This window comes from Oncorhynchus gorbuscha, linkage group LG18, assembly GCF_021184085.1.
Source record: "Oncorhynchus gorbuscha isolate QuinsamMale2020 ecotype Even-year linkage group LG18, OgorEven_v1.0, whole genome shotgun sequence".
In the NCBI taxonomy this organism is placed as follows: Eukaryota; Metazoa; Chordata; class Actinopteri; order Salmoniformes; family Salmonidae; genus Oncorhynchus; species Oncorhynchus gorbuscha.
The window spans coordinates 26,351,553-26,375,312 of record NC_060190.1 but is presented as its reverse complement, the minus strand read 5'-3'; the positions used below and the strand labels follow the sequence as shown (position 1 = coordinate 26,375,312).

The following is a 23,760-nucleotide window of genomic DNA, read 5'->3' as shown; positions in this document are numbered from 1 at the left end:
GGTTGTCCTTCTGGAAGGTTCTCCCATCTCCACAGAGGAACCTTAGAGCTCTGTCAGAGTGACCATCGTGTTCTTGGTCACCTCCCTCACCAAGGCACTTCTCCCCCGATTGCTCAGTTTGGCCAGACACCCAGCTCTAGGAAGAGTCTTGGTGGTTCCAAACTTCTTCCATTTAAGAATGATGGAGGCCACTGTGTTCTTGGAGACATTTAATGCTGCAGAAAGGTTCTGCTACCCTTCACCAGATCTGTGCCTCAACACAATCTGTGGCAATTCCTTCGACTTCATGGCTTGGTTTTTGCTCTGACATGCACTTTCAACTGTGGGACCTTATATAGACAGATGTGTGCCTTTCCAAATCATGTCCAATCAATTGAATTTACCACAGGTGGACTCCAAGTTGTAGAAACATCTCAAGGATGATCAATGAAAACAGGATGCACGTGAGCTCAATTTTGAGTCTCATAGCAAAGGGTCTGAATACTTATGTGAATAAGGTATTTCTGTTGTTAATTTTTTATCCATCTGCAAAAAAACATCTAAAAATCTGTTTCACTTTGTCATTGTGGGTTTTTGAGTGTAGAACGTAACAAGTTGCGAAAAAAGAGGGGGGTCTGAATACTTTCCGACGGCACCGTATGTAAAAAATACATTTGGTCGAAAGTACTGACAACTTTCCAGTCAACCAATACTTTTTTTAGTCGGGGAAAGCCCTACTACCAACTGAGCCATACAAGACCGCGAGTACTCAATATAGTGTGTGTCACTGACCACTGGACAATTAAATGCCACTTCGGGAGTTTCCTTGGAGCTAGAACCACGATGATCAATTCAATGAAGTAGTGGTATTTGCAGGTGGGGGGGGGGGGGAAACTGGGTGTGAAGAAATGGAGTGGACACGGACTGTAACATACAGCGTATGCATAATTGACACTGACCCTGGAGCAGGGAAATGTCAGTTGTAAAGAAAGAGATACTGCAGTGGGTGTTGTGTAACATGATGGATGCTGGCAGAGTAGCAAATAATATCAGGGTAGGGCTTATCTGTGGACAATTGAAATAAGAGTGGTGTTAGGAAGTGGAGTATGGCGTTACAGAGTTGCCACTAGTGCAACAGAGTTGGCACTGGTGAAATGGAGTGGAGACCTGTGGTAGAGAGTGGAAACTGGTGCTTTAGAGTGAATACTGGTGTTACAGATCAGAGACTAGTGTATTAAGTGAAGACGGGTATTAGAGTGAAGGCTGGTATTATAGAGTTGAGTCTGGTGTTAGGGAGTGGAGGATGGTGTTATGGAGGGGAGGCTGGTGTTACGGAGGGGGGGGGGCTGGTGTTATGGAGGGGAGGCTGGTGTTACGGAGGGGAGGCTGGTGTTACGGAGTGGACACGGACCCTGAAGCGGTTGAAGTCAGAGTAGGAGTCGTCGTAGGTCTTGTGGTGAGCCTCCACCAGTGTGGCGATGACCTGGCTCTGCTCCTCGCTCAGCCGGGGTCGCTGCGCCTCCCTCTGCGCCTCCTCATCCTTTCTCCGTTGAATCAGGTCCTTCTTCCTCTGCACCTCCTCGTCTGTCAGAATAACTGGCAGAAGGAGGTTTAGAAGGAGAGAGATCAGGGTTATAAAAAAGGATTAGAGAAAGAGAGAGAGAGAGAGAGAGAGAGAGAGAGAGAGAGAGAGAGAGAGAGAGAGAGAGAGAGAGAGAGAGAGAGAGAGAGAGAGAGAGAGAGAGAGGGTTAAAGAGAAAGGGAATGTGCCCAATATAAATCATTTCTGGGTAACAATTAAGTATCTTACTGTAGATTTCCATTAAAATGGCAAAAAGCGGTTTCTCACGCAATAATTTTGCTAGAACTGTCTAGGAGTGGTATGAGTGGAAAGGAGAAAACTGAAAAAGTAGCTGTAATTGGCAGAACTCTCTTTATTGGTCTATTTACCAATTTAACGCATGGTGATGTCATGCTGATTAGATCAGAAAATTACACAGACATTTTTTCCCCCACACTTTTACAGTGTTATTTTCATCAGATGTTGTACTGTGCAACATAAAACACAGGAAATGCTGACTTGTGACTGGGCCTTTAAGGAGTTTAAAGGAGAGAGAGGAGCTCCAAAGAAAGAAATGGTGCGACAGAAAGTGAGGAATGGAGATATAACCATGAGTATATCAGACCGAAATGATTGGGACTAGGGCGATATGGACAACATTTTCGACGGCATGGTGGTATTTGACTGTATTCAATGTTTCTGAGAAATACAAGTCTGAAATGTGTTTTTATGATTCGTAGATGATCCAAGAATGGCAACAAACTAATTTGAAGTGATTTAAATGATCTTTCTCCATTAAGATGGTTTTACACTGAAACAAACTAGGACAAAACTGACAGTGAAATGTTCCACTTTGTAGAACTTTTCATTTAATTTAGCATTGTATCAAAATATAACTCTAAACTAAAAAAGAAACGTCCCTTTTTCAGTACATAAAAATATAACCAAATAACTTCCAAAATCTTTATTGTAAAGGGTTTAAACACTGTTTACCATGCTTGTTCAATGAACCATAAAAAATGAATGAACATGGACCTGTGGAGCGGTCGTTAAGACACTAACAGCTTACAGACGGTAGGCAATTAAGGTTACAGTTATGAAAACTTAGGACACTAAAGAGGCCTTTCTACTGACTCTGAAAAACACCCAAATAAAGATGCCCAGGGTCCCTGCTCATCTGCGTGAATGTGACTTAGGCATGCTGCAAGGAGGCATGAGGACTGCAGAAGTGGCCAGGGCAATAAATTGCAATGTCCGTACTGTGAGACGCCAAAGACAGCGCTACAGGGTGGCAGGGTGGACAGCTGATTGTCCTCGCAGTGACAGACCACGTGTAACACCTGCACAGGATCGGTACATCTGAACATCACACCTGCGGGACAGGTACAGGATGGCAACAACAACTGCCCAAGTTACACCAGGAATGCACAATCCCTCCATCATTGTTCAGACTGTCCGCAATAGGCTGAGCGAGGCTGGACTGAGGGCTTGTAGGCCTGTTGTAAGGCAGGTCCTCACCAGACATCGACTATGGGCACAAACTCACCGTCGCTGGACCAGACAGGACTGGCAAAAGGTGCTCTTCTCTGACCAGTCGTGGTTTTGTCTCACCAGGGGTGATGGTCGGATCCGCGTTTATCGTAGAAAGAACGAGCGTTACACCGAGGCCTGTACTCTGGAGTGCAATCAATTTGGAGGTGGAGGGTTCGTCATGGCCTGGGACGGTGTGTCACAGCATCATCGGACTGAGCTTGTTGTCATTGCAAGCAATCTCAATGCTGTGTGTTACAGGGAATACATCCTCCTCCCTCATGTGGTACTCTTCCTGCAGGCCCATCCTGACATGACCCTCCAGCATGACAATGCCACCAGCCATACTACTCGTTCTGTGCATGATTTTCTGCAAGACAGGAATGTCAATGTTCTGCCATGGCCAGTAAAGAGCCTGGATCTCAATACCATTGAGCACGTCTGGGACCTGTTGGATCGGAGAGTGAGGGCTAGGGCAATTCCCCCCAGAAACGTCTGGGAACTTGCTGGTGCCTTGGTGGAAGAGTGGGGTAACATCCCACAGCAAGAATTGGGAAATCTGGTGCAGTGCATGAGGAGATGCACTGCAGTACTTAATGCAGCTAGTGGCCACACTAGATACTGACTGTTACTTTAGATTTTGACCCCCCCTTTGTTCAGGGACACATTATTCCATTTCTGTTAGTCATATGTCTGTGGAACTTGTTCAGTTTATGTCTCTGTTGTTGAATCTTGTTATATTCATACAAATATTGGCACATGTTAAGTTCGACAGCCAGAGGACTTTTCTTTTTTGCTGAGTTTTAGATGGTTTTGTAAAAATCCATATAGGTGTGCGGATTCATACTGGTAAACCGGTATTCACAATATATCGTCCAGCCCTAATTGGGACTTAGGCAAAATAGAGATGTTAACACTGATGCTGTGTGTGTGTCAGAACCAGGGTATGTAAGTGTGTGTGTGTGTGTGTACACAAACACAAGCCAGCGTGTGCTCTACGATGTGATGAGGCTGCCGCGGCGCTCGTATCGAAGGGGCTTGTTGTTGTCAGGGGGGTGTCCGTGAAAAAAAAAGAGTCCCTAGTGCTGTCGTCAACACAGCGCGCATTGTCTCCGTTCCGTTCCGCCTGTTCTTGCCCCAGCCACTGAATTAGCTCACACTCTGCTCCGCACTACAACATGTTGTTGTCCATGCAGCAGCAGCTCCAAGAGCAGCAGCAGCAGCAGCATAAGTGCATTCCAATGGCTCCCATTCATGTACAGTGTTCGGAGCGGTGGCGTCACTCTCTGGGAATTCACTGTTCAATCTCAGGGGGAGAACAACATCCGGAACCAGCCCGTGCTTCAAATACAAATTATAAACACCCGCCTGGACAATATCCGGATTTCACGGGAAAACAACAGAACGACCAAACCTTCCATTTACGGACTCTGAAAACAAACAGTCCATTGGATTGAAGCGTGGCCAAAACATCAGCAGGTGTCTAAAGTTCAGATGGGCGCATAATGTCCAGGTTCTCCCAGAACAATCTAGTACTTCTAGTGAACATTATAAACATTCTCATGAGGGCAATGGCCTAGAAGGACTTGACCAAGGAGTCCCAACGTTGTGTAACACTATTGGTATATAACAAACACTATACAGCGTGTGCCTGCCTTGCGCTCGACAGGCATGGGGAGGGGGGGGGCACTGTGACATGTGTCCAGTGTTTGCGTGTGTTTGTATTGCTATTGGCACGCTAATACATGTTTTAAGGCTGACATGATTTGATTCTAAGAGGAAAGGAGCTTTATTTAATTTTAAATTCCCATTTTCCTCCAAGAGTGGCTGAATTATTTCCTGTTATCAGTGTGTCATTACACACCATCAACAGTTGCCTAACAACAGACTGATAGAAGCACAACTCTCTCTCTCTTCAGTGCACTATTTACTCTTTTCAACACACACATCGTCACGGTTCAAGAGATCGTTCATAATTCAAGAGATCATACGGCCACTCATGGAGGAAAATGAGTGTATTTGCCTTGCAGCCGGCTGAAAATACATTTCGTCCTGTAAGTGCTCTTCAGAGTAAAATGACATGTTTCTTTACTCGATCATGTGTATGTCTGACCTTATACCTCAGTAGGACAACGCCACGGTTCAGTGGCTCAAACCTAGTGTTTCTTAGTCCTGGACCTGGGTGCACCTTCTTGTTTTTGCCCTAGCACTACACACCTGATTCCAAAGGTTTGATGATGAGTTGATTATTTGAATCAGGTGTGTAGTGCTAGGGCAAAAACAAGAAGGTGCACCCTTTTGGGTCTCCAGGACCAGGATTAAGAAACAATTCATTCATCTGCAAGGCTATCCTCTATCAGTCAAAAAGAAAACAAACAATTCTGATGGAAGAGATGAGGAAGGACGAGTGGGATAAGGTTTCCCCTAGGCAGTGCTCTACGGTCAGTTTTGCATTATACTCTCTAAAAGCTGATGGTAAGATTTGGGAAAAGGGAAGCTTATCTCATACACTCACATTCCTTAACCATGCTGGTCTGTCTTAGGTCAGTTTTGCCTTATTCCCCCGAATGGCTGACATTAGGATTTAGTGAAGCGGAAACTGATCCTGGATCTGTGTACAAGACACTCACACTCCTTCATCATGCCGATGTCCACGCAGCGCTTGAGCCGGCAGGCCTGGCAGTGGCGGCGGTTGTCCTTGGTTATGGTGCAACTGCCGTTGAAGGGACAGGTGAAGCTGGCCTTGCGCTTCATACTGCGTCTGTAGACGAAGAGGGGGAAGAGGGAAAGACAGGGATAGAGCGAGGGAGAGGGAGGAGGAGCAAGAGAGGGAATAAGGTTCTTATATCGGGTGCTGAATGTGGCGTGACCCTTTTGCCACACTTCACACAGCATGATACTACTTCTGAAGGATTTCTTTAAAATCTATATTACAATAACCAGACTAAGTTAACATAACGATAAATAGAAAGATACATTTAGAACATTAATGTGCATCACAGTTTTTTAAATATTACCCTTAAAACTACTAGTACTACTTTGAATGTTATCATTATCAATTGATAACAAGCCCATATTAGCAGAGTTGGTTCATTTCAAACTTCACATTTCTCTAGTACTGGCTACTTGTAATTTAACAATATCATCATAATGTCCTCGATGAGTGGTCTGTTTGGTTGATGCCGGTAATTTCCGGTTTATCTTCCCGGCTCTACTAACCATCAGTTCGAAGTGGGACCCAAATGTGTAATCATAGTGTAATAGTTACATAAATATTTATGTCCTTCACCTTTTCATTCTGGATCCTACTCAAAGGAGCACAACCATGAACACATTCCAGTCGAGGCAAAAAGAGAGAGAGGGATGCTTAAAAGCCATGCATAATGACTAACAGAAACGCACATGTAAACATTCGTGACACAAATACACACACACACACACACACACACACACACACACACACACACACACACACACACACACACACACACACACACACACACACACACACACACACACACACACACACACACACACACACACACACACACACACACACACACACACACACACACACACACACACACACACACACAAAGTGTTAAATCAAAATATACTTTATATTTGAGATTCTTCAAAGTAGCCACTATTTTCCTTGATAACAGCTTTGCACAATCTTATGGCTGCAGGGGCAGTATTGAGTAGCTTGGATGAAAGGTGCCCAGAGGTTCCCAGAGTAAACTGCCTGCTCCTCAGTCCCAATTGCTAATCTATGCATATTATTATTGGTGTTGGATAGAACACACTCTGAAGTTTCTAAAAGTGTTTGAATGATGTCTGTGAGTATAACAGAACTCATATGACAGGCAAAAACCTGAGAAGAAATCCAAACAGGAAGTGGGAAATCTGTGGTTGGTCGATTTTCAGTCCAGCCCCTATTGACTACACATTGGGATATTGGTTATGTTGCACTTCCTAAGGCTTCCACTAGATGTCAACCGTCTTTAGAAACTTGTTTGAGGATTCTACTGTGAAGTGGGACCGAATGAGAGAGGAATGAGTCAGAGGTTTCACATTTCACATGAGAGGTAGCTGCGTTCCTTTGCTTTTCTGAAGACAAAGGAATTCTCCGGGTTGGAATATGATTGAAGTTTTATGTTAAAAACATCCTAAAGATTGATTCCATACATCGTTTGACATGTTTCTATGGACAGTAACAGAACTTTTTGACATTTTGTCTGCAACAATGGAACGTGTTTCATGACTTTGGATTTGTTTACCAAACGTGCTAACAAAAGTAGCTCTTTGGACAAAAATGATGGACATTATCGAACAAATCAAACATTAATGTGGAACTGGGATTTCTGGGAGTGCATTCAGATGAAGATAATCAAAGGTAAGTGAATATTTATAATATTGATTATGACTAATGTTGACTACCCAATATGATGGATATCTTTTTGGCTGCTTTGTTGTCTGAAAGCTGTACTCAGTTTATTGCACGGATTGCTTTTTCCGTAAAGCTTTTTTGAAATCTGACACAGTGGTTGCATTAAGGAGAAGTGTATCTATATTTCCATATATAACTATTATATTTTCATCTACATTTATAATTAGTATTTCTGTAAAATGACGTGGCACTCTGTAATATCACCGGATGTTTTTGGAACTAGTGAACATAACGCACCAATGTATACTGAGATTTTTTCATATAAATATGCACTTTATCGAACAAAACATACATGTTTTGTGTAATATGAAGTCCTATGAGTGTCATCTGATGAAGATCATCAAAGGTTAGTGATTAATTTTATCTCTTTGTGCTTTTTGTGACTCCTCTCTTTGGCTGAAAAATGGCTGTGTTTTTCTGTGGCTTGGCTCTGACCTAACATAATCATTTGTGGTGCTTTCGCTGTAAAGCCTATTTGAAATCGGACACTTTGGTAGGATTAACAACAAGATTACCTTTAAAATGGTATAAAATACATGTATGTTTAAGGAATTGTAATTATGAGATTTCTGTTGTTTGAATTTAGCGCACTTTCACTGGCTGTTGTCATATCAATCCAGTTAACAGGATTGCAGCCCTAAGAAGTAAACACTTTTTTGGTTACTACATGATTCCATATGTGTTATTTCATAGTTTTGATGTCCTCACTATTATTATAGAATGTAGAAAATAGTAAAAAATAAAGAAAATCCCTGGAATTAGTAGGTGTGTCCAAATGTTTGACTGGCACTGTATTCGTGATGCGACATCTGCATTTCTCCCTTTCTGTCGCACCTCTCTTTAAACCCCTTAAATCTAATTTATTCTCCTTCAACAACACATTCTCTCTTTCTTTAATGCATTATTACTGTAAATAAATATTTGTTTTGTTTTTTGACACACACACACACACACACACACACACACACACACACACACACACACACACACACACACACACACACACACACACACACACACACACACACACACACACACACACACACACACACACACACACACACACGTCTGTCTGTCTGTAAGGGAGAGAGAGAGTGTTTAACAACGTGATAAGGCTGAGTCAAATCAAATCAAATGGTATTTGTCACGCGCGCCGTGAAATGCTTACTTACAAGCCCTTAACCAACAATGCAGTTCAAGAAAGAGTTAAGATATAAAAATATTTACTAAACAAAATGTGAAAAATTGAAAGAAGTAACACAATAAAATAACAATAACGAGGCTATATCAAATCAAAGGTTATTTGTCACATGTGCCAAATACAACAGGTACCGTACAGTGAAATGCTTTACTTAAAAGCCCCAAGCCAACAATGCAGTTAAGAAAAAAACAAGTGTTAATTAAGTATTTACTAAATAAACTGAAGTAAACAATAAATGAATACAAATGAAAATAAAAAAAAGAGGAAAATAACAAATAATTAAGGAGCAACAATAAAGTAACAGTAACGAAGCTATACACTGGGGGTACCGGTACCGAGTCAAAATAAGAATTTGTTCTTAACTGACTTGCCTAGTAAAATAAAGGTAAAAAGAAAAAATTAAAAAATAAAAATTGTAAATAGTCTGGGTGGCTATTTGATTAAATGTTCAGCAGTCTTATGGCTTGAGGGTAGAAGCTTTTAAGAAGCCGTTTGGACCTAGATTTGGTGCTCCGGTACTGCTTGCTGTGCGGTAGCAGAGAGAACAGGCTATGACTTGGGTGACTGGGGTCTGACATTTTTTTTGGGCCTTCCTCTGACACCGTCTAGTATATACAGTGCATTCGAAAAGTATTCAGACCCCTTGACTTTTTCCCCAAAAATGTACATTACAGCCTTATTGTAAAACATATTAAATTGCCTTTTTCCCTCATCAATCTACACACAATACCCCATAATGACAAAGAAAAAACAGTTTTTTAGACATTTTTACAAGTATTCAGACCCTTTACTAAATACTTTGTTGAATTTTTATTTATTTTAATATTTATTTAACCTTTATTTAAGTAGGCAAGTCAGTTAAGAACTAATTCTTATTCACAATGCCGGCCTATCCCGGCCAAATCCTAACCCGGACAACGTGGGCCAATTGTGCACCGCCCTATGGGACTCCCAATCACGGCCTGTTGTGATAGGTAGTTGCCTTTTTGGCAAACTCCATTCAGGCTGTCATGTGCCTTTTACTGATGAGTGGCTTCCGTCTGGCCACTCTACCATAAAGCCTGATTGGTTGAATGCTAGTTGTCACCTCCCTGACCAAGGCCCCTCTCTCCCAATTGCTCAGTTTGGCTGGGCAGCCAGCTTTAGGAAGAGTCGGTGGTTCCAAACTTCTTCCATTTAAGAATGATGGCGGCCACTGTGTTCTTGGGGACCTTCAATTCTTCAGACATTATTTGGTACCCTTCCGCAAATCTGTGCCTCGACAGAATCCTGTCCCGGAGCTCAACAAACAATTCATTCGACCTCTTGGCTTGGTTTTTGCTCTGACATGCACTGCCAACTGTGGGACCTTATATAGACAGGTGTGTGCCTTTCCAAATCATGTCCATTCAATTGAATGTGCCACAGGTGGACTCAAATCAAGTTGTAGAAACAAAGATGATCGATGGAAACAGGATACACTTGAGCTCAATTTCGAGTCTCAGAGCAAAGGGCCTGAATAATTATGTAAATAAGGTATATGTCTTCATTTTGAATACATTTGTAAAAAATTGTGTGTAGATTGATGAGGTATTGTGTGTAGATTGATGAGGAAAACATGTAATTTAATACATTTTAGAATAAGGCTGTAACAAAATGTGTAAAAAGGGAAGGTGTCTGAATACATTCCGAATGTACTGTAGGTCCCGGATGGCGGGAAGCTTGGCCGCAGTGATGTACTGGGCCATACGCACTAAACTTGCGGTCGGATGCCGAGCAGTTGCCATACCAGGCGGTGATACGAACGGTCAGGATGCTCTCGATGGTACAGCTGTAGAACTTTTTGAGGATTCGGGAAACCATGCCAAATCTTTTCAGTCTCCTGAGGGGGTGCCCTATTCACAACTGTCTTGTGTGTTTGGACCATGATAGTTTGTTGGTGTTGTGGACACCAAGGAACTTGAAACTCTCGACTCGCTCCACTACAGCCCCGTCGATGTGAATGGGGGCGTGTTCGGCCCTCCTTTTCCTGTAGACTTGCTCACGTTGATGGAGAAGTTTTTGTCCCGTCGAGTCAAGGATTCAGTTGCAGAGGGAGGTGTTTAGTCCCAGGGTCCTTAGCTTACTGATGAGCTTTGTGGGCATTATGGTGCTGAATGCAAAGCTGTAATCAATGAACAGCAGTCTCACATATGTGTTACTTTTGTCCAGGTGGGAAAGGGCAGTGTGGAGTGCGATTGAGATTGTGTCATCTGTGGATCTTTTGGGTTGGTATGTGAATTGGAGTGGGTCTAGGGTTTTCGGGATGATGATGTTGACGTGAGCCATGACCAACCTTACAAAGCACTTCATGGCTACCGACATGAGTGCTACAGGGCAGTAGTCATTTAGGCAGGTTACCTTCGTTTTTTGGGCACAGGGACTATGGTGGTCTGCTTGAAACATGTTACGTATTACACACTTGGTCAGGATTTATTTTTTAAATGTCAGTGAAAACACTTGCCAGTTGGTCCATGCATGCTCTCAGTACACGTCCTGGTAATCCGATTGGCCCTGCGGCCTTGTGAATGTTGACCTGATTAAAGGTCTTGCTCACATTGGCTACGGAGAGCGTGATCACACAGTTGTCCAGAACAGCTGGTGCTCTCTTGCATGCTTCAGTGTTGCTTGCCTCGAACCGAACATAAAAGGCATTTAGCTTGTCTGGTAGGGTCACGTCATTGGGCAGCTCAAGGCCCACAATGGAGGGTCTTGTTGTTGCCAGGAAGTGTGTGCGTGTGCATGTGTTTATGTCTGTCCATACCTGAAGAAGCCCTTGCAGCCCTCGCAGGTCATGGCATTGAAGTGGAATCCGGAGGCCTTGTCCCCGCACACACCGCAGATCCGCGGCACGTTCCTGTCAAACTCATCATTGGCCAGAGTGGTGGTACTCACAGCCGTGGTCTCCATTACTACAGAGAAAGAGAGAGTGAGGAGGAAGAGAGACAGAGAGCAAGAGAGAGAAAGTGTGAGAGAATGAGTGAGGGGGGTGAGATGGAGTGGTAGAGAGGGAGATAGAGAAATAGAGAGCGATAGAAGGAGAAAGGGAAAAAAAGGCACATCAACGACCGTTGACCTGCAATGCACACTGTGGGATTGGTTAGTACGTGATCGGTACTCTGACCCCCTTCGGACCTATGGCTGAATTGTGGGTCATGTATGTATACTGTTGAATTGTATGGCTGCATAGACAAACCATCTTGAAATAAGATACATATCAGACAGACAGAAATATCAGTGTGTTCGTATCATGTGTGTGTGCGTGTGCGTGTGTGTGTGTGTGTGTGTGTGTGTGTGTGTGTGTGTGTGTGTGTGTGTGTGTGTGTGTGTGTGTGTGTGTGTGTGTGTGTGTGTGTGTGTGTGTGTGTGTGTGTGTGTGTGTGTGTGTGTGTGTGTGTCAGAGAAGAAGGAAGCAAATGTTTGCATGTGGGAATTGTTTGACGAAACGAAACGTGACAACATCTTGCCCAAAATCTTATGGTCATTGCAGAACACTGTCGCCTCTCAAAAACACAACGGAAACAGGTCAAGTACGGGATTGCCAGACAGGGTGAAGCATGGTGGGTGGCTCTACCAGCCGGGCCCCTAAGGTTACCATAAAGGCCTGTCTGGAAACCTGGAAACACGCTGGCCAACAGGGCCCTGGTAAAGCGAGGTGGACCAATCATCCACTTAGTGGTAAATACCATTTACAGAAACATTCACAAATAAACTACAGAAAGATTTGGAAAAGAATGGTGTCTCAAGTCAGACAAGAACAATGCTGCACAACCAAAACCGAAAGGAAGTTGCACAGTTGACCCCCCCTTCAATCACAGAGAACAATACAGTGACTTCTGTGCATTCCACAACCTTGCCATTGGAGGGATTGTCTTCCCACCCAAAAGAGTGCACAACGCCACATAGGTATCTTGAGACCACACCAAGGAAAACCATATACGTAGATCCTAAACTCAGCAAAAAAAGAAAAGTCCCTTTTTCAGGACCCTGTCTTTCAAAGACAATTAGTAAAAATCAAAATACCTTCACAGATCTTCAATGTAAAGGTTTTAAACACTGTTTCCCCATTCTTGTTCAATGAACCATAAACAATTAATGAACATGCATGTACGGTACATCCGGACATCACACCTGCGGGACAGGTACAATCCCTCCGTCAGTGCTCAGATTGTCCACAATAGGCTGACAGAGGCTGGACTGAGGGCTTGTAGGCCTGTTGTAAAGGCAGGTCCTCACCAGACATCACCAGCAACAACGTCGACTATGGGCACAAACCCACCGTCGCTGGAAAAGAGAGGACTGGCAAAAAGGGCTCTTCATTGACGAGTCATGGTTTTGTCTCACCAGGGGTGATGGTCGGATTCGGGTTTATCGTTGAAGGAATGAGCGTTACACTGAGGCCTGTACACTGGCGCGGGATTGATTTGGAGGTGGAGGGACTGTCATGGTCTGGGACGGTGTGTCACAGCATCATCGGACTGAGCTTGTTGTCATTGCAGGCGATCTCAACGCTGTACGTTACAGGGAAGACATCCTAGTCCCTCATGTTGTACCCTTCCTGCAGGCTCATCCTGACATGACCCTCCAGCATGACAATGCCACCAGCCATACTGCTCGTTCTGTGCGTGATTTCCTGCAAGTCTGCCATGGCAAGCGAAGAGCCTGGATCTCAAGAGTGAGGGCTAGAGCCATTCCCCCCCAGAAAAGTACGGGAACTTGCAGGTGCCTTGGTGGAAGAGTGGGGTAACATCTCACAGCAAGAACTGGCAAATCGGATGTAGTCCATGAGGAGGAGATGCACTGCAGTACTTAATGCAGCTGGTGGCCACACCACATACTGACTGTTACTTTTGATTTTGTTCAGGGACACATTATTCAATTTCTGTTAGTTACATGTCTGTGGAACATGTTCCGTTTATGTCTCAGTTGTTGAATCTTGCTATGTTCATACAAATATTTACACGTGTTAAGTTTGCTGAAAATAAACGCAGTTGACAGTGAGAGGACGTTTATTTTTTTGCCGAGTTTATATGCATCAGCAAAATGCAGCATCAGACCACCACCTTATAATAGGACTGCTCATGCTGAAAACTCAAGAAATTCACAGACAGAGCAAGAATAAGCCTACTCCAAGACCAGAACATAAGAGAGCTACTCCAGATGAACCTTTCAAACGGGTTCAAATCTCTTGATAGCTGATGAGGAAGAAGAGAAAACCCTGGACCAGAGGTGGCAGATAATGAAGAAGGCGTGGACAGAGGCATGCAAGGAATCCAGTGGAAGGACACCAAGACGACACAAATAATTCATCTCAGGAGAGAGTCTTGGGACAATACAAAAATTGAAACAGGCCAAGCAAAACCTCAACAGCAGTCGCACAAGAGCAGCAAAAGCAAAACGAGGATACTCCAAGGCGGACAAACAGGTATAAAAGAGCATTAAAAAAAGACAAGAACCAACGGCGACCCAAGCAGAGGCAACTGCTCAACACAACATGAAGGGAGCACTACGACAGACCAATCATAGACAAAAGCGAAAAAGCACTCACCAGAAAAGAAAAGAGATGGGAAGAACACTTTAGGGAGATACACCAATACACCAATAGAGCCAGCCAACATACCTTTATCAGAACACCCTATTCAGGTCCATACCAACATGCCCTATAAACATGAAATAGACAAAGCTGTCCAAAAATGGAAAAACAGAAAAGCACCAAGACCTGACGGAATACCTCCAAAAGCTATCAGAGCAGACCCTGAGAAAGCAATCCAAATGCTGCTCCAACTTCTGGGACAGATTTAGGATGAAGAAAGAGTACCAACGAATGGGTAGAAGGACACTTGGTCAAGCTTCCCAAAAAGGGCAACCTCAGAGGCCACAATAACTACAGGGGCATAATACTTTTATCTGGGCCAGGAAAAGTCTTGAGCAGGATCATCCTGGAAAGACTTTCAAAAGCACTGGACAAAGAACTCCGAGACCAACAAGCAGGATTCCGACCAGATAGATCATGTACCGACCACACCGCCACCATTTGCATCATTGCTGAACAGACCCTGGAATGGAACACATCTCTACTCCTCACATTCATTGACTTTCAAAAAGCATCCGTCGGCCTGGACCGAGAAACCTTGTGGAAGCTCATGGCACACTACGGCATACCAAAGAAGTTCATCAACATCACCCAACAGTCACATCTACAGTCACCCTGCAGACGAATACACAATGGGCACCTCACGAACAGCTTCCCCATAAACACAGGAGTTTGACAGGGCTGCCTGCTGTGCCCCCTTCTCTTTCTGATGGCAGTCGATAGGATAAAACTTTGGCATACCGTGGACCCAACTAGAAGAACAAGACTTACAACATATACAGAACAAAACCTCAAAACTGGCTTTTAGGCTTGGGTGGTATACGGTATATACAGCTATTTGGAAATAGCCACGGGATGTTTTTTTCAGTACCGTCAACACCGGCAAAACTATTTCTTTGACGTTTTTCAATACCTTTTAATATTTGTAGCTATTTTTGAAGTAAATACCTGCAGTCAACTTGTGCAATTCATTAGGAGATGAAGCAGATCGCGTTCTTATTTCACCTGTCACATTATGAAGCTGACTTAGTTTCCCAGCACCTTTGAGTCAGTCATGTGTGTTTGCGTGTAATTAGCACAATGGGAGAAAGAGGGAGCAGGTGAGTCCAGCTGTGTATTGACAGAGGTCGCGTTTTATGTTGAAAGTCAACAGTGTTTCTTTTTCTTCAATAGAGTGATCAGGGACGTGCGACTATAGTTTTCCTTCACAGAAAATACATTAGTAATGAGCTTACAATGAAAAAAAATGAAAAAGGTATTGTTTTGATAAAACTATGCATGGCCATCACATTCCTAATGTTTAGGCCTATCATAATGTTTTGCTTAAAGTTAATCTTGCGTTTTACCTGAGAAAAACAGGCTGGCTACACCGAGAAAAGTACAGGAGAAAAGAAGCTACACATCATTCTGAGTTCCGTCTGCTGATAGAACGCCCGTTCTTGAATTCTCATCCAAGTTGAGAATTAGAAGTGCAACTGAAGCACAGAATGAGTCTGATGCCGAGCAGAAATTACAATAAGAAGCATTTTAGATCTGTGTTTACAAAACGCGGCAAGATATTTATTATGCTTTTTTTTCCTGAGTGAAAAATGCATAATTACTTGATTGACATGACCCCTAGTTTAACTTGCTATCTAAGTAAGTGGCTGAAATAATAAGGCGACAGGGCATCATACTGTGTTAGCTTTCGGCCGTGTTTGAGAAGGCAAAGCCCTTTGGATGAGTTATTTTCTCCTCTCTGCTCTCAGCCTGTCTGCTCCTCCCCCCTCTTCTCCAAAGCAGTGTGAGCAGGCCTGTTGCCCTAGCGACTCCAGACTCCACACAGACAGCCCGTAGACATGCTGCATGTAGAGCCAGCACTGCATGCGTCAAACCTTGTTCATTTGCACAATGTCTCTCGTTCACATTTGCTCGTAAATGTCCAAACTCACCAAGAATGACATTAGGTATATTGGCCAAACATCATAAGGAATGAAAAATCTCTGGGAAAATCGCACAGCAAGAACATATTGACACTCAAATAAAATGCAGGAAATGAGGCTGGATCGGGCACGCCTTAAGAAAACGACTAGACAACATAACCAGACAAGCTCTAACCTGGAGACCATATTGGAAACCAGGAAGACCCAGGAACAGCTGACGAAGATCTGTAAAGACGGGGCGGCAGGGTAGCCTAGTGGTTCGAGCGTTGGACTAGTAACTAGTAAGGATGCAAGCTCAAACCCCCAAGCTGACAAGGTACACATCTGTCGTTCTGCCCCTGAACAGGCAGTTAGCCCACTGTTCCTAGGCTGTCGTTGAAAATAAAAATCTGACTTGCCTAGTTAAATAAAGGTAAAGAATAAAGACAGAACTTCAAGTGGCAGAATCCTCCTAGAAAAAAAGCAAAGAAAAACTGCCCAACACTGAACCCACTGGAGGAAGTTTGTGACACTGAACCCACTGGAGGAAGTTTGTAACACTGAACCCACTGGAGGAAGTTTGTAACACTGAACCCACTGGAGGAAGTTTGTAACACTGAACCCACTGGAGGAAGTTTGTGACACTGAACCCACTGGAGGAAGTTTGTGACACTGAACCCACTGGAGGAAGTTTGTGAATGACCTACGCTTCCCAAAGAGCAAAAGGTATTAAGTCAAGAAGTGTCACAGGCCACCAGTCAAGTCACCGTTGAGGACAGCTCTCTTGCTCCCGAGTGAGTCCAATGGAAATGCAAATTGCCTTCTTAGACCGAGGTGACTGAAAACCAGATAAACATTTTACAAATGTGTTTCTGATGGCTCAACCTTCAATGCCCTTCACTCAAATGTTTTGTACAAATTGCATTTCCAGCTTAAACATTTGACATTTTAGTCATTTAGCAGACACTCTTATCCAGAGAGACTTACAGTAGTGAGTGCATACATTTTCCCCAAAAAATTCATACTGGTCCACCGTGGGAATCAAACCCACAACATGGCGTAGCAAGAGCCATGCCTCTTCCAACTGAGCTACATGGGACAATATGCTTTGTGTGGAGGGACATGGTATGTTTTTAAAAAGTTAAACCTTGCTCCTTTGCCTCGTCCTCCAAATGAAGACTAAAAACAGGTAAGAGGCCACTTTATGTAGGCTGTGCCGACATTTTGCCAGTATAACGGTCTGTATCTACACTGCCATCATGGTGGAGTCTTCAATTGACTTAGTGGAGAGGTGAACTCCAGTGTCTTCATTTGTCCTGGGGCTTGGAATATTACCCGGAAGGATTAAAGGGGAAAAACCCTTGTTCCAGTCCAAATGTCGGGTCTGAGTTACATTTGATTACATAGTACGCAGAGTATCAATTTCACTTAAGAGTGTCTGTGAGGGGGGGAAACCATGTCACCGCATGGGTAGCACCCCCATAAACAAACAATCACTATCCTTTACGAAGCCTTTTCTCATTCCTTTCCACTGCCAACGAGTGAAAGGAAAGCAGAGGCCGAGATGGAGGGATGGATGGAGGGGGATGGAGGGATGGATGGAGGGGGATGGAGGGATGGATGGAGGGGGATGGAGGGATGGATGGAGGGGGATGGAGGGATGGATGGATGGAGGGGGGATGGAGGGATGGATGGAGGGATGGATGGAGGGGGATGGAGGGATGGATGGAGGGATGGATGGATGGAGGGGGATGGAGGGATGGATGGAGGGGGATGGAGGGATGGATGGAGGGGGATGGAGGGATGGATGGAGGGGGATGGAGGGATGGATGGAGGGGGATGGAGGGATGGATGGAGGGGGGATGGAGGGGAGACAAAAGGACGGTGACAGAATCTCAATACTGTACCGACATGAATATAAACAAACTCACAAATCACGAGCAATGGGGTAAGGAGGCAAGTTGAATAATTTAAGCCGTTTTGACAGAGCTCTCCATCATCACTTGCTGCAAACCTGGGTGTCTAAAAACATAGGTGCTAACCCCCCCCCCAAAAAAAACACATCTTGATACATACACTGTAGGTCTATATGTATCAAGCATGACAGAGTAGGAGTACTGATATACATTGAGTGTACAAAACAATTCCATGACATAGACTGACCAGGTGAATCCAGGCGAACGCTATGATCCCTTGTTGACGTCACCTGAAGTGCCTTCGAACGGGGTACGGTAGTAGCTGCCAGGTGTCCAGAACTGCATCGCTGCTGGGTTTTTCACACTCAACAGTTTCCATTGTGTATTAACTTGACAAACCTGTGGGAAGCATTGGAGTAAACATGGGCCAGCATCCCTGTGGAACGTGTTAGACACCTTGTAGTCCATGCCCCGAAGAATTCGAGGCTGTTCCTAATGTTTCGTACACTCAGTGTATGCCATCCTCGGAGAAGCAAACAAATATTTGTGTGACTCTGGTTAGCAGATGGTCCGAGCTAGCCTTTGCTCGGCCTATAAGCCCTCGCCCTCCAATTCAACAGGTACCAGATGTGCTCAATGGGAAGACCCAATGTTGATGAGTGAACACTTTGCCGAACCACTCGACTATGAAGCAGGTCGTTTTTACGACGAAGAACAGCTGAACAGCTGGAGGGCTTGCCTCAACACCGTAAACGCAGAACGACAGCTCTACTTAACGGCATGACACAGATTGGGAGATCCAGTCAATATCACAGCCCCAGTGAGAAAGCAACGCTCAATACCATGACACACAGTATGAGACTTCTACTCATCACCACCAAACAGCGGTGACCGTTTGAATCAACACCGCGACGGACTTGACAGCTGCACACGACAATTTAACACCACTCGTTGCGGCATGAAACGTGGGCGTCGGCTTCTCCCCAGCTAAGATTGTCCAGAGCCCTCCGTGGCCATGTCTGCTTTGATGTGACACTGTAAAATATAAGCGAACGTCTCAGCTGTTTTACGGAGGTGATGGGACTGAGCCTTGTGTGATGGAACAGTCAAGAGTGTCTTGTTTTCTACCCCAGATCCTCAGTTGTTCGCCCCCCCCCCCCCGACCCGAGCTCACTTTTTCCCCACACTCACCCTCCCAAATAGCCCTCGCCTTTCACGAGTGCTGAGGTAAAGTACACGCAAAGGGTCAACGGTCACAGAGAACAACAACAAGCTGACTTCACCAAGCAACTGGGAGGCCATTTTAGGGCAGGGGAGAAATTGGCAAATAGTGGAATCAAAGCATATCAATAATGCACTAAACATTCATATGTTTAAAGAGCAGGGCCACGGACTATATTGCAAATGTATGATATGGCTTATTGGTCGCTAAATATAGATAAGGACCGTATTTAGCCTACAATATGATAATTTATGATATGGTTGAGAACAGTATTTAGCCAACAATATGATCATTTATGATATGGTTGAGAACAGTATTTAGCCAACAATATGATCATTTATGATATGGCTTATTGGTGGCTAAACATGTAAGGACAGTATTTAGCCAACAATATGATCATTTATGATATGGTTGAGAACAGTATTTAGCCAACAATATGATCATTTATGATATGGCTTATTGGTGGCTAAACATGTAAGGACAGTATTTAGCCTACAATACGATAATTTATGATATGGCTTATTGGTGGCTAAACATGTAAGGACAGTATTTAGCCTACAATACGATAATTTATGATATGGCTTATTGGTGGCTAAACATGTAAGGACAGTATTTAGCCTACAATACGATAATTTATGATATGGCTTATTGGTGGCTAAACATGTAAGGACAGTATTTAGCCTACAATATGATCATTTATGATATGGCTTATTGGTGGCTAAACATGTAAGGACAGTATTTAGCCAACAATATGATCATTTATGATATGGTTGAGAACAGTATTTAGCCTACAATATGATCATTTATGATATGGCTTATTGGTGGCTAAACATGTAAGGACAGTATTTAGCCAACAATATGATCATTTATGATATGGTTGAGAACAGTATTTAGCCTACAATATGATAATTTATGATATGGCTTATTGGTGGCTAAACATGTAAGGACAGTATTTAGCCTACAATATGATCATTTATGATATGGCTTATTGGTGGCCAAACATGTAAGGACAGTATTTAGCCTACAATATGATCATTTATGATATGGTTGAGAACAGTATTTAGCCAACAATATGATAATTTATGATATGGTTGAGAACAGTATTTAGCCAACAATATGATAATTTATGATAAGAACAGTATTTAGCCTACAATACGATAATTTATGATATGGCTTATTGGTGGCTAAACATGTAAGGACAGTATTTAGCCTACAATATGATCATTTATGATAAGAACAGTATTTAGCCTACAATATGATAATTTATGATATGGCTTATTGGTGGCTAAACATGTAAGGACAGTATTTAGCCTACAATATGATAATTTATGATATGGCTTATTGGTGGCTAAACATGTAAGGACAGTATTTAGCCTACAATATGATCATTTATGATATGGCTTATTGGTGGCTAAACATGTAAGGACAGTATTTAGCCTACAATATGATAATTTATGATATGGCTTATTGGTGGCTAAACATGTAAGGACAGTATTTAGCCTACAATATGATCATTTATGATATGGCTTATTGGTGGCTAAACATGTAAGGACAGTATTTAGCCTACAATATGATCATTTATGATATGGCTTATTGGTGGCTAAACATGTAAGGACAGTATTTAGCCAACAATATGATCATTTATGATATGGCTTATTGGTGGCTAAACATGTAAGGACAGTATTTAGCCAACAATATGATCATTTATGATATGGCTTATTGGTGGCTAAACATGTAAGGACAGTATTTAGCCTACAATATGATCATTTATGATATGGCTTATTGGTGGCTAAACATGTAAGGACAGTATTTAGCCTACAATATGATAATTTATAAATATAGATAAGGACAGTATTTAGCCTACAATATGATAATTTATGATTAGGACAGTATTTAGCCTACAATATGATCATTTATGATAAGGACAGTATTTAGCCTACAATATGATCATTTATGATTAGGACAGTATTTAGCCTACAATATGATCATTTATGATAAGGACAGTATTTAGCCTACAATATGATCATTTATGATATGGCTTATCGGTGTCTAAATATAGATAAGGACAGTATTTAGCCTACAATATGATCATTTGTGATAAGGACAGTATTTAGCCTACAGTATGATAATTTATAAATATAGATAAGGACAGTATTTAGCCTACAATATGATCATTTATGATTAGGACAGTATTTAGCCTACAATATGATCATTTATGATAAGGACAGTATTTAGCCTACAATATGATCATTTATGATAAGGACAGTATTTAGCCTACAATATGATAATTTATGATATGGCTTATCGGTGTCTAAATATAGATAAGGACAGTATTTAGCCTAAAATATGATCATTTCCATGGATGTTACAAAACAACAAACGGGCTCAAATTCCTAGCTGTCCACACAAAATACATTACGTACAATATTAGCCGGAATCAAAGCATGTCATAGGAAAGTAGACAGTAATATTGTAAAGTAAAGGCTAGTGTATTATCTGGATACAAAAATGATATTACCGATTCATTATTTGCAGTCTATTATTTGTAGGCTTTGTTTAACATATGGTTGACCCCCAAAACAGGACATCCCCAATGCAAACAGGAAGATAGAATGAAAATACAGTTATGTGCAGACAAAGTTGACCAAGTTTCCTGTTTCTCCCCCAGGTCTCAGCTTTCCAGGTCATTAGTTTCTTAATAACACTGATTTCATGGGAAAATTGCTTCTTTTAAGGACAATAAACACTTCAGTGTCTCACATACAGTGCAAGAAGGGAGGTCTTCCGGAGTCTTGCTGAGTTTTTGTGAAGTTAAGGCATTTGAAAATATCCTGTAGACTTGCACATCCACAACCTAACATATAAACCCAGCAAAAAAAATAAACGTCCTCTCACTGTCAACTGCGTTTATTTTCAGCAAACTTAACATGTGCAAATATTTGTATGAACATAACAAGAATCAACAACTGAGACATAAACTGAACAAGTTCCACAGACTAACAGAAATTGAGTAATGTGTCCCTGAACAAAGGGGGAGTCCAAATCAAAAGTAACAGTCAGTATCTGGTGTGGCCACCAGCTGCATTAAGTACTGTGGTGCATCTCCTCCTCATGGACTGCACCAGATTTGCCAGTTCTTGCTGAGAGATGTTAACCCACTCTTCCACCAAGACACCTGCAAGTTCTCAGACATTTCTGGGGGGAAGGGCCCTAGGTACCAGATGTGCTCAATGGGATGGTGACCCAGGCTCTTCGCTGGCCATGGCAGAACACTGACATTCCTGTCTAGCAGGAAATTATGCACAGAACGAGCAGTATGGCTGGTGGCATTGTCATACTCGAGGGTCATGTCAGGATGAGCCTGCAGGAAGGGTACCACATGAGGGAGGAGGATGTCTTCCCTGTAACGCACAGCGTTGAGATTACCTGCAATGACAACAAGCTCAGCCCGATGATGCTGTGACACACCGTCCCAGACCATGACGGCCCCTCCACCTCCAAATGTATCCCGCTCCAGAGTACAGGCCTCGGTGTAACGCTCGTTCTTTCTACGATAAACGCGGATCCGACCATCACCCCTGGTGAGAAAAAAACCATGACTCGTCAATGAAGAGCACTTTTTTTGGGTTTGTGCCCATAGGCGACGTTGTTGCCGGTAATGTCTGGTGAGGACCTGCCTTACAACAGGCCTATAAGCCCTCAGTCCAGCCTCTCTCAGCCTATTGTGGACAGTCTGAGCACTGATGGAGGGATTGTATGTTCCTGGTGTAACTCGGGCAGTTGTTGATGTCATCCTGTACCTGTCCAGCAGGTGTGATGTTCGGATGTACCGATCCTGTGCAGGTGTTGTTACACGTGGCCTGCCACTGCAAGGACGATCAGCTGTCTGTCCTGTCTCCCTGTAGCGCTGTCTTTGGCGTCTCACAGTACGGACATTGAAATGTATTGCCCTGGCCACATCCGCAGTCCTCATGCCTCCTTGCAGCATGCCTAAGGCACGTTCACACAGATGAGCAGGGACCCTGGGCATCTTTCTTTCTGTGTTTTTCAGAGTCAGCAGAAAGGCCTCTTTAGTGTCCTAAGTTTTCATAACCGTAACCTGAATTGCCTGCCGTCTGTAAGCTGTTCGTGTCTTAACGACCGTTCCACGGGTACATGCTCATTCATTGTTTATGGTTCATTGAACAAGCATGGTAAACAGTGTTTAAACCCTTTACAATGAAGATCTGTGAAGTTATTTGGATGTTTACGAATGATCTTTGAAAGACAGGGTCCTGAAAAGGGGAGTCGTTTCTTTTTTTTGCGCTGAGATGTGTAGGCCTATACTACATTGGCAATTTGGCACTACTGCTGCACAACCATACAATAAACAACACACAGGCAACAACC

The 23,760-nt window shown here is 43.2% G+C and overlaps 1 protein-coding gene across 3 annotated transcripts in view; it reads right to left on the bottom strand.

Moving 5' to 3' along the window:
• The window catches only part of LOC124002473 (vitamin D3 receptor B), a 78,830-nt gene that overhangs the window by 22,563 nt on the left and 32,507 nt on the right, over positions 1-23,760 (bottom strand). For all 3 annotated transcript variants that reach the window (XM_046309891.1, XM_046309890.1, XM_046309892.1), the window contains exons 3-5: positions 11,504-11,651; positions 5,701-5,831; positions 1,391-1,575 (exon numbers count right to left, since the gene is read on the bottom strand). In XM_046309891.1, the coding sequence (XP_046165847.1) occupies positions 1,391-1,575; positions 5,701-5,831; positions 11,504-11,651 (464 nt within the window). The remainder of the gene's footprint in view (positions 1-1,390; positions 1,576-5,700; positions 5,832-11,503; positions 11,652-23,760) is intronic.